Source organism: Ictidomys tridecemlineatus, chromosome 10 (assembly GCF_052094955.1).
Source record: "Ictidomys tridecemlineatus isolate mIctTri1 chromosome 10, mIctTri1.hap1, whole genome shotgun sequence".
Classification (NCBI taxonomy): domain Eukaryota; kingdom Metazoa; phylum Chordata; class Mammalia; order Rodentia; family Sciuridae; genus Ictidomys; species Ictidomys tridecemlineatus.
In genome coordinates, this window is record NC_135486.1 from 99,888,106 (window position 1) to 99,901,949 (window position 13,844).

The 13,844-nt window shown below is 40.9% G+C and overlaps 1 protein-coding gene across 1 annotated transcript; it reads right to left on the minus strand.

The window, feature by feature from the left end:
- Positions 1–349: 349 nt before the first annotated feature.
- Positions 350–2,983, minus strand: LOC120890993 (PRAME family member 5-like). The gene is made up of 3 exons (XM_078024698.1): positions 2,697–2,983; positions 1,738–2,319; positions 350–923 (listed from the first exon to the last, which is right to left on the minus strand). The coding sequence occupies exons 1-3, from the start codon at positions 2,981–2,983 to the stop codon at positions 350–352; spliced, it is 1,443 nt and encodes a 480-aa protein (XP_077880824.1).
- Between the last annotated feature and the right edge of the window lie 10,861 nt (positions 2,984–13,844).

The following is a 13,844-nucleotide window of genomic DNA, read 5'->3' on the forward strand; positions in this document are numbered from 1 at the left end:
GCCACGTAAATCCAGTGCAGAGGATGGCAGAAGACTAACTTTGAGATTCTGTTCATTTATGATGATTTATGGACCAGCCATGAAAGAAAGTAGCATCTTTCTGTGCCCATCAAGCCTGAATGCCACTCTAGAAATCCAGGTCCCTATGTATGTCTCTATAGAGACACATGTCCTGAAGGTCTTATCCTAGGGGGGTTTTCCTCCAATGGAGCCCCCTGCTGTACTTTCCTTTTCCCATCCACACTTTAGGCAATGCCTGAAATGGCGGGCTCTGTGTTCCCTCTAAGTTGACCTTACATCCTGGTTATACGTACAATTGCCTAGAAGTACACTTTTGAAACACACTAAACTAGGCAGCTATTGGACAGGAACACTGAATGAGGCCCTGGTTATACATGAACTTGGAGCCACAATGACGACAGGGGAAAGTACAGAACACAAGGATGTTTGGCTGCCTAAAATCTCTCACTATTGCTGTCAGCTCAGCACAGAGTTGGGAACATCTCCCTGGGTGGATGGTACCCCAGGCATCATAGCTCTCCAGAGGGGCAGGGTACAGCTCTACGCTCAACTGGCTCAGCCTGGCAGTGTGAAGCAGCAGGTCACTCAGGGTTGACATAGAGAGGCGGTTCCCATGGATGCTCAAGATCACAAGCTGGGAGCAGCGGCTCAGGGCAGGCAAGAGGGCTTGGAGCTGGGAATCAGTGATCCTGCAAGCTGCCAAGTCCAGGGTGTTCAGTGTGGTTGCAGTGTTGTCCAGCAGGATTTGGAGGGGCTCCAGACTGAAATCGGTCAGTTTGATGCCCCTCAGTTCCAGGTGTCTGAGCTGTCTGGCGTTTGGATATCGGGAAAGGTATTTCCAATCAGAATCGGACAGTGGGCAGTTGGTTATTGAGAGGGTCTCCAGGGGGGTCTCCAGGTGCCTAAGGAAAAACCAGACAGTTAGTTCTGAGGAGCAATGTCAAGGAGGGAGAAGACAAATTGGCCCAAACCCAAAGTCACCCTGGTGATACGACAATTGTCCACACTTAGGATGCTGCCTTTTGTGAAATCTGGTCATTCACATCACCCCATGTCAGGGTGAGCCTTTCACCACATCTCCTGTGAACAGAAGAGTCCACATATTTGTGTCCCCTCCTCACTTGAAAGCAGAAAGTCACAGATCTGGCCACAGGAGGTCATGGGGAGTCATGTATGAAGGACAAATTTTGGCAGGATGTAACAAAATCCACTGGGGTTAACCCTCTGAGAGGCACACACCCTATATCCTCAGCAAGATTTCCACCCCTGCTCCTGACCCTTACACCCAGGATCACTACCTGGAGTTCAGAACAACCTTCCCTAGGTTGGTATAGAGGCAGGTCCTCTGCTCCCAGCTGGGGAGCACAGAGCTTCCCTGTTGACAGGTATCAGTGTTGGGGCTTGCCTCCTTCCAAGCACTCTTCTCTACCTGATTTCCACCACGTTCCCTGGACAGGCCTCCTACGGAGAGAACATCCCATTTCTAGCTTTTGTCCCTCCCAAATGGATTCCCAGCATGGTGGCACTTTCCAGACTCTGGACCCTCATTTAGTAGTCTGCTCCAACACACGTTATGTGAACTAGCTTCAGGATCCAATAGGAACTAAAGGATGAGTTATTTACCTTCTAGTGCCTTATTAACCAGAGTGTCAGTAGCTAGTAGGTGCCAATTTCTTGTAACTGATCTGCAGAGGATATTCACCCCCTCTTACTCACCTCAGCACCTGTTCCAGGTGGCCCTCGAGGAGGAAGAGAGCATTGGCACAGAACTTCCGCAGGCAGTCCATCCTGAGGAACTGCGAGGTGAGCTGGGCAAGCAGCTGCTCCTGCTCCTCTTGGGAGGTGTAGGCAGGCACATAGACCTGGGAGACAAGCAGCTTCCTCAGGTTTCTCATCTGGCCCAAGAAAGGAGCACAAGCTGCCAAGGTGGAGGGCGCCCAGGAACAATGCACTTCTACCTTTTGGACAGAGTCCAGCTGCAGCAGTCTCAGGACCTTTCTGGTGTAACTGGTGGGTTTCCCAACGATCTTCAGCCTATTGCAACACAGGTGCAGCCTGTCCCTTCTCTGTTTGACCCACAGGAACAAGTGTGTCAGGAATTCATCCAGGGGTCTTTTTCTGAGGCTCAAGTCTATGAAAACCTTGAAGGGTGGCTTAGCTGCCATTGCTGGACCAAGTTTCAATGTTTGATTCTTCTTAATGTCTTCTGGTGAGCAGGTATCAACCACAGCTCCAGACCACATCCTCCAGAAGTTCTGGGGAACATTCCGCAAATCTAGCACCTGCAGTTTCCACCTCCTGCGGGAACGACAGCAGAGTATCAGCCCTGAGGTCCCTTCTTCACCTCTTAGCTGCTGCCCCCAGCTCCCCCTCTTCGTTCTGTCTCACTTTTCTCTATTCACTTCCCTCCCATCCAGCCTGGTGCCCCCACTTGTAGAGACTGACCCAGGGGCAGGTATAGCCTCCTTTATAGGTCATCACAGCTGCCACAAGCACCTCAACATCTGGAAGCCTTTCCCAGATGGGGCTCAGCATGGCCAAGGCCTCTCTACCTCTCATTGCTGGCAGCACAGGACGCCTGTGGTGCACAATTTAGCACCCACTCTCCCTGCCTATACCCATCCCTTCCCTGGCACCCAGGGTGCTCCCTTCCAGGCCACGTAGGCCCCCCTCACCTGGGGTGATCCTGCTGGGCAAGCAGCATGTCCAGCCCTTCCAGGGCCACTTGGATCATCTCAAGCTGTGGCTTCCTCATCAGTGCCCCCAGGGGAAGGCGGGTGAAGGGCCAGGCCTGCACCATTTTCTTCAGTATCTCAGTGTGTCCCCTGCTGAAGGCCTCCACAAAGAGTGGTGGGAAGAGCTCTATGGGCAGGTCCTCCAGATCCAGGACAGCCCTGGACTTGTTGCTCAGCAGGCTGCGCCCTTCCAGCTCCAGCAGCGTGGGTGGGGATTGGATGCTCATCCTGGGGAGACTGAATGAAGAAAAATCCTGGACAATGGTCCAGGGAAAAGGTCACTATACCATCCATTGCCAGCCTCTGGGAAGGGGGTACTGGGAAGTATACAAGCACATCTCACCCTTATGGGGGAAAGCTTTGGATTAGTATTTTGTCCTTTTAAAAGGGGGAATTGGAGTGTCAAGTGACCTAAACAGTAGGCTCCTAGATTCAACAACTTTATGGGTAGAAATAGACTAGCCCTCATATGGATAACATTCCTTTTAATTTTTTTTAAAAAATGAGCATTTATAAAGCATGTGCCTATATTATAAAACACTTGGAAATTACAACAGAGTCTCATGGATATCTGTTACACATGTGAGATTCTGCCAACTTAGGGGGATGTTGAAGAGAACAAATAGATCAGAACAGAACTGTTCCATGAGATCACTTGAAGCTTTTGTTTTAATTTGTTTAAACAAATTATAAAAGTAGAAAACCACCTAGGCCATAGAGTATACTCTTTTAGGCGCCAATATTGGCAACTGAATTTAGGACACTCAACCACTGAGCCACTTCCCTAACCCTATTTTGTATTTGAGATGGAGACAGGGACTTACTGATTTGTGTTGCATTTCATGTTCTGAGGCTGGCTTTGGACTCCAGTCCTCCTGCCTCCTCAACCTCTTGAGTTGGCGGGATTATTGGTGTGTGCCACCACATCCAGCAAAAGAGTATAATTTATAGGCACACAATATAAATATTTCCATCATCAGAAAATAGAATTGCAATCAATTAGAATGAAATAGGAATCCAATCTCCTTGGTGAAGAAAGTGGCTGGGGCCCGAACTGGGCTTGATCCTCAGCAGCACATAAAAATTAATAAATAGTGATGTGGGGATATACCTCCATTATTAGAGTGCTTGCCTCGAATATACAAGGCCCTGGGTTCAATTACCATACCACCAAATAAATAAATAGATGAATAATTAAATTATATTGTTCATATAAACCTTAAAAAACAAAAATTAAACAAATCAATAAAAATTGGGCATGTGAGCCTAGACCTATTATCCCAGGGGCTCTGGAGACTGACAAAGGAGGATCAAGGGATCAAAGCCAGCCTCAGCAAGAGCAGGTGCTAAGCAACTCAGTGAGACCCTGTCTCTAAATAAAATACAAAACAGGGCTGGGGATGTGGCTCAGTGGTAGTGCTCCTGAGTCCAATACCTGGTACTTCTGAGTTCAATACCTGGTACAAAAAAAAAAAAAGAAGAAGAAAGAAAAGAAAAAAAAGTAATTTGAAAGTGACATAAACCAAAATGGAAATCCTAATATTCACCAAAGGCAAAAACCAAACTGAGAGGCAAAATCGAAGGCCTAAGTTGGTTCATGAGAAAAGACAGGAACAAAATTGTTCCTGAATCCACACAGGTGAAGAGGGAAGGCGCTGTTCCTTAGGACAGTGAGGGACTTACAGAATCTGGCCAGGTGTGCAGGTGCTCTGAGCTTCAGCAGGTCAGGATGTGTCTCCTTAGGCTGCAAGACTCTTGTGTTTCTCTTCTGGCTCTGCAGAAGCTTTTATGGACCTCTCTGGCCACGCCCTCACCTATATCTGATTGATCAGCATCCAATCAGAAAGCAGTATGTGATCACCTTCCAAAATCTCCGCCCACTTAATAATGCTGGGATTTTCTTCCTTGCATTCGTTCATTGAATCTGATGGTCATGCAAGAGCGCAGAATCGGGAGATGTGAGAGTCAGCGATGACTTTGTCCATGCACTCCCCACCATGGACTCAATTTTGTCCATGTGTGACCCTCCTGTTTCTACTGTGAGATATAAAAGTATTTAATCCCTAATGTAAGAAAAACATTACTTGAAAATACCTTTATACAGGGATCTTTGCCATATCAAAAATTATTTGAAAAAAATAATTTTCAAAAATAGTTTGAAAATTCCAGAGAGAAAATAGCTTTTTGAAGACAGTAGTGTCATCCACAAAGATTATAGAATAAAAACCATGCTTCCCACAGTCACACAAGTGTCAAGTTAACTTGCAGCAAATATGAGCACAATAAGTTAGGTAGAGCACAAAGGAAGGTAGACTCAGTCTTCTAGACTTAGGGCAATATTTCTTCTGTCTCTTTGTACTGGGGATGAAACCCATTGACTCACTTCCAGTGAGCCACATCCCCATTCCTTTTTATTTTTTTGCTTTTATTTGGTGGCAGAGTCTCACTAAATTGTTTAGGTTCTCCCTAAGTTTCTGAGGCTGGCCTCAAACTTGCCATGCCCCTTCCTCAAGTCTCCTGATTGCTTTGATTACACGCATGGGCCACTATGCCCAATCAGACTTGGGAACCTCTGAAAGCCACTGAGTGTGGAAGTGTTGGGCAACTTGGGATGTTGGAGAGAAAGACACAGGGTTGGACAGCAGGTGTCCTTTACTTCAGGGAAGCTACCAATTAGAGAGCCTTCCTTCAGAATCAGGGACTGCCCCAGGTCATATCTCCCAGAAAACCTTTTCCCCAGGCACTTTCCAAGGCCTTTAGCCTGGGAGAAGAACAGAAGCAAAGGAAAATTTCAAGAGTCTGAGCAAAATGATATTCTAAAATTGAGGAAGGAGAGACAGAAAGAGATGGAATGCTTGGAGGAGCCATGTGAGGTGAGCATTTCCAGGGAACATGTAGAAGGAATGGTTTGATGGGTGGTGGTTAGACAATGGAATTTCTGTTTTTTCAGTCTGTCTTTGTTTTAGTTAGCTTTATGGTGCTGTAACCAAAAGACCCAAGGACAACTACTACAGAGGAGGAAATGTTTATTTGGGTGGCTTGGTTTTAGCGGCCTCAATCCAGAGACAGCACATCCAAGTTGAGACTGAATCTCATGGCAGAAGCGTTTGGCAGAAGGAAGAGGCTCACATTACCAGAGAGAGAGAGAGAGAGAGAGAGAGAGAGAGAGAGAGAGAGAGAGAGAGAGAGAGATGGCCACTTGAAGATACAAACTCTACACCCATATTCACACCTCAGAGATCAGCTTTCTCCAACCACAGCCCACCTGCCCCCATTATCCCCCAGTTAATCCCACTAGGGATTATTTCACTGGCTAGGTTAAGGCTATAAACCAATCATTTCTCCTCCAAAAACATTGTCACATGTGAGCTTTTGGGAGACACCGCATCTAAACCGTGATGGTCTTTTGGGGTATCTTGTTGGAAAATATCCCTGCTAACATCACATAATCATATGTTAGTTGGATAATTACAATTGGCTAAGGTTATATTTGGTTTCTGTTTCACATAATACCTTGCCACAAATGAAACACATTTAATTTCATGTGTGTGTGCAGCTCTATAGGATTAAGGCTACATCTAACATTGTCTCTGGTTTTTATGCTCTACAATATTTGAAATCTACTTTCTGATTTAATTTTGTTTCTCTGGAATTTGTCTGTGTGTCACCAGCTGAAAGAGTGACTTCATGCCACAGCCCTGACTTCTCTTATTACTCCTGACTTGGTGCACAAGGCAGATCAAAATGATAATCAACCTAAGTCACAACAGACAGTGGCTCTCCAAAGGACAAGTGTGGTCAAACATAATAGGGCAGGAATGCAGCATCCCCAAAGAAATATGAGTCAGAGCCCCATCCAGGAGGCAAAGAGAGACAGGGTGTCAAAGGCAGCTTTGAATCAATTATCAATGGCTCCACAGATTCAGTACCAAGGGTGGCCTGAGTTCAAGGACAATAGGTGGTGTCTGGCCAGGTTTTCTTTTAGAAAACATGGGGGGTGAGGGTTTGGGTGTACTTTATGCAGAGCTGAGGTTGGGTTTGACTGGTTTGTGATAGTTCCTGCCATCAGGCAGCGCTGTCCAGGGAACTTATCTTCCCAGCACCCTGCTTGCCCTTCATCAGGATTTGACAGTTACTGCCTGTTGATTTGAGCACCATTTATATTTCCCCCTTTGGATGAAGATTTTTTCTCTGGATGTATCACATAATGGTTAGGGTTTGATTCTATCTCAGTGCCAGGATACATTTTTCCTGGTTGGTCCTGTCCCCCATTGCTGGGAATTAATATATGACTAGGAATAAATGTTGAAACTCATTAAGCCACATTTGAACAACAAGGTTGGTTTGGAGGGAGTGGTTCTCAGAGTCCCTCCACAAGGAAATCAATTTTAAATTCAATTTTGCCTATTCATTAGGCCTTGGGTATCTCATCTCCAAGCTCCGGCCTTTACTGTTCTATGAAGAGTTAGACTTTTGCAGATATTTTATGAGTACAGGTGATCATTTTTAAAAAAATATTTAAGCCCTGAATTTATGTATTTTTATTTTTTATTTTTTGACACTGGGCATTGAACCTAGGAGAGCTTTACCACTGAGCTACATCATCGGCTTTTTTTTTTCATTTTTATTAGTTAATTATTTAGTTAATTAACTTTTTTCATGAATTCAGTTTGGGTACCAAGGTTTGAAACCAGGGGAACTACACCACTGAGCTACATCCAGAGCCCATTTTTTAAAAGTTTTTTTTCTTTCTTTCTTTCTTTTTTTTTTTTTTTTTGAGACAGGTTCTCACTAAATTACTGAGACAGGCCTTGAATTTGAGATCCTTCTGCCTTAGCTTGCTGAATAGATGGTGTTATTGGGAGTCCCTCCAGAAAGCACTCTAACTCTGAATTTCAAATCAAAAGAGAGCTTTACTTCCCTGACTAGGGACTGTCACCCACCACAGAGTCTCAAGCTCTGTGAGAGGACAGCAGCTTCCTGATCCATCCAAAGACATTATAAGCACAATATCCATATCTCAGTGACTTGCTTATCCGCATGTAAAGCTAGCCAATAATAGAAATTAAAATATTAATAAGTGGGGCCTCTGGGCTCTAGGCAGGATCAAAATTTTCCAGTTGGTGAGCCAGCACATTAGCTTTGCAGTTCAGTGGAGCACGGTCCTGGTTTCAAGCAGGTGCTAGACAGTCACATCCTGAATTTGGGTGGGGGTCATCGGGATGAGAATCTATTTCAGTCATGTAGACCCAAAATAGCATCAAACCCAGGATACAGCTCTCCATGTCCACCAGTGCATCCTGAGTAGGGTACAATTTGTGGGGTACAAAGTACAGAAGTGCAATTTTTTAAAATAAGAAAACAGCTGCCATTTCAGTTTCTCAGAAATAACTCTTATAACAGTCTTTCATAGGAGGCAGCAAAATGGAGTCTCAGGCCTGCCTATGAGAGTTCTTGCTTTATAATTGTCTTATCTCACTTTTCAAGTTTTTATATCTATCATCTGTATTTTTTACTAATCTGGAACCCATAACTGACAAACGTATTGATTGTATTTATCATTTCACACCACAGCAGGTTGGATTAAAAGTATTCACCACCACACCCTGTTTTGAATTCCAATTTTGAAAAGATAGACCATTTGCCTAGCATGCATGAGGCCCTGAGTTTGAACCCTAGCATCAATAAATAAAGAAATGAATAAATAAATACATAGATAGATATTCAGACAGATAGATAGATGATAGACTGGTGAAGGCGATCCCCCACTCACTGTCTTGACAGGGTCACAGTGAGAAAAAGTGTTGGCAAAGCCGCTCTCCCACTGTCTTGACAGGGTCACAGTGAGGATGAATGCTGGCAAAACCATGCTGGATGGTGGGTAAATGAAACCATGAGACCCTTTTTTTATGTAATTGGGACTTTGCATTTTCATGTTTATGTTTCTCACAGGAGGCATGAGTATGTTAAATGCCAAACAAATTAAATTTTAGATGGCTAAAACAGAACAGGTAGTTCATGCCTTGGAGGCTATTCTACTACCCCTCAGCATATCAAGGACAAAGTAAAAGGCTATTCTTCTATCTTAGTATATTGTGGATGAACCTAATAATGGACAACAATCATCCTCTGAAAGGACGTGAGAACTAGTGCACCTTGACTGAGAAACAAACTCTTTGAGAACTAGTGCACCTTGACTGAGAAACAAACTCTTCGAGAACCAGTGTTCCTTGACTGAGAAACAAAAGAAACTCTTTGAGAAAGCAGCTCAACCAGTTTTATGAGAATAAATTTCGGAATTAATTAAAATAGCTTTATAAGACACAGTTTTAGAATAATGTTAGAAATATTATTTTATTTAGATTCTTAAGTTTAGAAATTCTTAAGTCTTTAGTTGTATAGGTTTCTGATATGCTTTAAGGATGATTCATAAACTTTAGGATATTTTAAAAATAAGATTTAAAGGGACTTTTTTAGATGGAAATTTTAGATTAAAAATAAAGTACAAGTGTACTTTAGGTTAATGATTGGTTAGGAGACTTAGAGTCTGGTTACATAGTTTGGCATTAGTTAATAAGAAAATAACATATCTTGGGAAAAATAGTAAATCTTGGGAAAATCTGAAGGATGTAAATTGGTGACATGTTTTATTGATGATTCTGTACTTTTGATGATTGTATGGCTGGGGGTCATATCCTGGAAGGATGTAGATTTGTATGCCCTCAATCATGGTTAAGGAAATGTCATGTCTTGGCAAAGTTTTAAATTATATAATTAATGACGTATTGTGAATCTATAATGATGAGAAAAATTGTAATAAAAAGGAGACCCAGAGAAAGCTGCTTTAGCTCTCTCTCTGAAGATTGCTCAAATAGAACGATTCCTGTCTCATCTTTTTGCCGATGACCCCGGCAATAGACCTGTGTTCAAATAAACTTGTTAGTGGTTTTGTCTTCTTAATCAATTAATCTGATTTTAGTTATGTTCAGGGCAATAATCCAAATGATAACTTTTTTTAGAGAGGGAGAGAGAGAGAGAGAGAGAGAGAGAGAGAGAGAGAGAGAGAGAGATAGAGAGAGAGAGATTTTTAATATTTATTTATTTATTTATTTTTTTGCAGACACAACATCTTTATATGTATGTGATGCTGAGGATTGAACCCAGGGTTGCAGGCATGCCAGGTGAGCACGATACCAGATGAGACACATCCCTACCCACATGATAACTCTTGATGCTAAACATTTAGAATCGTCATGGTTAAAAATCTGTTGGGAATTTACAATAACCAGTTATTAACAAGGTGATTTGATTGGCACACATTTTAATATATTGTCCTGAATTATGTCTAAAAACATATGAGATTCTTTATAAATTTTTGCCATTTTAAATCAAATATTAATAAAATATCTAAATAAATATAACTTGAAAAAGTTATGTCCTATTTGACAGGACTTCCCCTCGTATCAAATTAGGCTAATTGCCTTAATGTCTCTCTTCTAGAAATCCCTTGAGCAAATATGGAGTTCTCTAGAACATCCCAATGTTAGCTCAAGGTCAAATGACAATGTAGACTTTGATCATAAAAAGTTAGTCAATAATCTCAAAAGGTTTAAAGCAGTTAATGTAACCTGGGGTCCCAAATCATTATAAAAGATAAGTCATTTAACCAAAGTGATGAAAGATATTTAAAGTGAATACAGAAAGTTATTTCCTATGAAATAATACTTCAACTTTTAACAGAGATGATTTAGTTTTACTTTTCCCATGTAATCAAAGAACTTGATAAAACCAACTTGAAGCCTAAAATCTTACTCTCCCCTCCTCCAGTACTGAGCATTGTACCAGGGGCCAACTGTCCAGTTCTCTTTGGTTTATTTTGAAACAGGCTTGCCAAATGACCAAGTCTGGCCTGAATCTTGCCATCCTCCTTCCTCAGGCTCCTCAGAATCTGGAATTACAGGCATGGCCCACCTCACCTTGCTTAAAAGAGCAGCTATTTGAGAGATGTTCAACTGGAACATTCCACTTGGAAGCCATTACTGTTTTTAATTTTCTTCGGAATCATTGCCCAGCTGTTTCAAAATGTGCTTGAGAATGAATCATAATAGAATCCACTGCAGTGCAGAAGAAAGGCTCTCCTGGAGTTTCTTGGAAGTTTCAGGTCCCATTCTGTATTTTATTAATCTCTTGAGAGCCAATGATAAAAATCTTATGATCTTCTTTGGAAAGTTAGGAGTTTAGAAGCCATGTTTTTTTGGTGTAATGTTGTGGTTTTGGCAAATTTCTCCTGAAAGTCTATTATCAAACTATCAAGGTCAAGGACCTTCTACTGCATGGTCCCCTGCCCTTCACTTTTGTGAGGATTTGGTACATAAATTTCATTTTGATTCTGCAATCTTTCACAGTAGCATCATCAGCTGGGACACTGTGACCACGAAATATTCTAAGCCATTACATTGTCAGTCTTGGCTCCCTTGAGTTGTCTGAATCTGATGGCAATCACTTGGCATGCATGAGGCTGCTGGACATGTGTGTGTGTGTGTGTGTGTGTGTGTGTGTGTGTGTGTGTATGTAGTACTGGGGACTATGTACCTGGGACAGTTTACTACTGAGCTACACCCCCAAACACTTTTTATATTTTTATTTGAGACAGGGTCTGACTATGTTGACCAGGCTGGCTTGGAATCTCTGATCCTCCTGCCTCAGCCTCCCAAGGTACTGGTATTGTATGTGTGCACCTCAGTACCTGGTCATAGAGCATTTAAATCCCTCAAGAGATTACATTGCACCTGGGAGCAAGTGCCATAACTAAAAGGAGAATTATAGCCTCGGACTGCAAAATTCCTCTGGATGAATGTTATATGGATACTAAGACCCTGAAATAACTCTCAGACCACATATTGCCATTCCAATTAAGCCTTTATTGCTGTCCAGCAGCAGACACTCTACTCTCTAATTGCAAGATGTTCAGAGTAACATACCACCTTCAGTTATGCCTCATATTTCAGCCAAAAAAACCACAAAAGCGAGATTTGGGGGTCAAGCCAAGGTAACCAAGCACACTTAATATGTAAAGAAGAGTAGTGTACTACAATTTTATTGATGTTTTTAAATAAACCAAGTTTTAGACTCTGTAATGTGGAACAATACTCTAAAAAAACAGTTGCTGTTTCACCAGAGGTATACAAACCTTCATTTGTTTAGTTAGTAGCTCTAGAGAATAAAACTTAACAGACATAATGTAATTAATATTTTAAGAAGTGTTTGTCATTTTAATATGTGAATCAAATTTTGTTTTATATCAGTACATTAATACTTGCTCTTAGGGAATAACCTTGAATACTTTTAACTATTTGTATTACACATATAAACAACTTAGTTATAAAAAAATTAACATTTCTTCTTTATTTATAGATGTTTACATTACTTACTTAGACCCTCTTGTATACTTAGATGTATAATTATGTTTTACCACACAAAGACTTTCTTACCTAGAAACATGTTTTTTACTAAATATATTTTTATATTTAGAAGCTTTTAATAATTTTTGATCCATGGATCCCTCTTTTTGCTTATACCTTAAAATAACCCTTATCAATTTATGAATTTAGATAAATTAATTCATTTTAATAAGAGGAAATATATTTATAGTACTCTAATTGAAATGCAGTTAAAACCTCTTGACTATTTGTATATAGAATTATACCCACTGGGACTTTTAACTTTTAGTAACCTTGTTTTGGGGATAATGTAATATGAATTTTTAAAAATTTACTAAAATATGAAAACACCAACAATGATTAAATATTTAACCTTATGGAAATTAAAAAGTTTCATTACTTAATATTACATTTAATAGTTAACATTTAAACTTTGTAAACCAATCAGATGTCTCTTACAAACACATTCATGATTAATTTCATATAGGTAAGATCAAATTTACATTTTTTTTTTAAAAAAAGGTATAAGACAAGTGCATTGAATAGCATTTGTAACTTTTTCCCATTGAAGAAATATCCTCGAGACAATGAATGTTAGACACTTTATAGACATTACCATTTTATTAAATATTTGATCACCTAGAAACAAAACTCTGCATTAGTAACTTTAAAGACATTTTGACTTTTATTTATTCACCCAAATTGCAATTGAACCTTTTAAATCATATGAAGCAAATGTATTTGTATCCATTTTTTAAATTTTAATTTCTGAGCTCATATATTAATTTTTAGTACTAAATATATGTAGACATGGCAATACATGTAGACGAAGAGTACCCTGGTGCCCTTACACAAAACAGACAAACAAAAGCCTTGTAGATTATTTGTTAAAAACCTATTAGACTGTTAATTAACCCTTGTAAATTGGCCTTAGAAAAAAAGCAGAATGTAATTAGAAAAACATATTAACCTATATGTATCAGATCAAAATTATGAATTTAACAAATATAGACTTCAAAACCCTTCCTGTCCTTCTTCCTGAGGTGGTCTTGCTCATCACAGGTGAAAAGAATTAAGAGAACATAAAAAAATGGCAGGGCCTTATTCCTACCTGAAGGAACTTTCCTAAAAGGAACTCCATAGGTCTGCTCAGGAGAGTCACCCAGGTTGGGGTCTCATTGTATGTTAATATGAGAGCCCAGTCTCCATAATCCACTGAAGTGGGAATTGTGAGTTCTTTGGGAAGTTGGGGAGCAGAAGATATGTGTCAAAGGCAAGTGTTGTAAAGGTAAAATTTCTAAGCTGATTCTAAGCTGCAAAAGTCTGAGTTAAAGTGTAAAAGACCTGGCATTTTAAGGTTTCTAAATTACAAGGCCTGGGCTAAAAAGTAAAAGACAAGGTATTATTACAATTCCTCTGCTACCCCCGGAACCTGTAATCTCTGTAGCTGTTAGGACAATACTGGAACTGCCCACTAAATATTTCCATTGATTCCCTGGTTGTTTAATAGCTAAGGGCTCCAATTAGCTCGGCATGTGAGCATCCAGGACACAAAACCAATCAGTTTAAATGTGTACCCTGCTTAGGAGTGACCAATCACCACTGCCCAGACTGTTCCCAACAATGAATGTACTAATCCTGTCTAGAG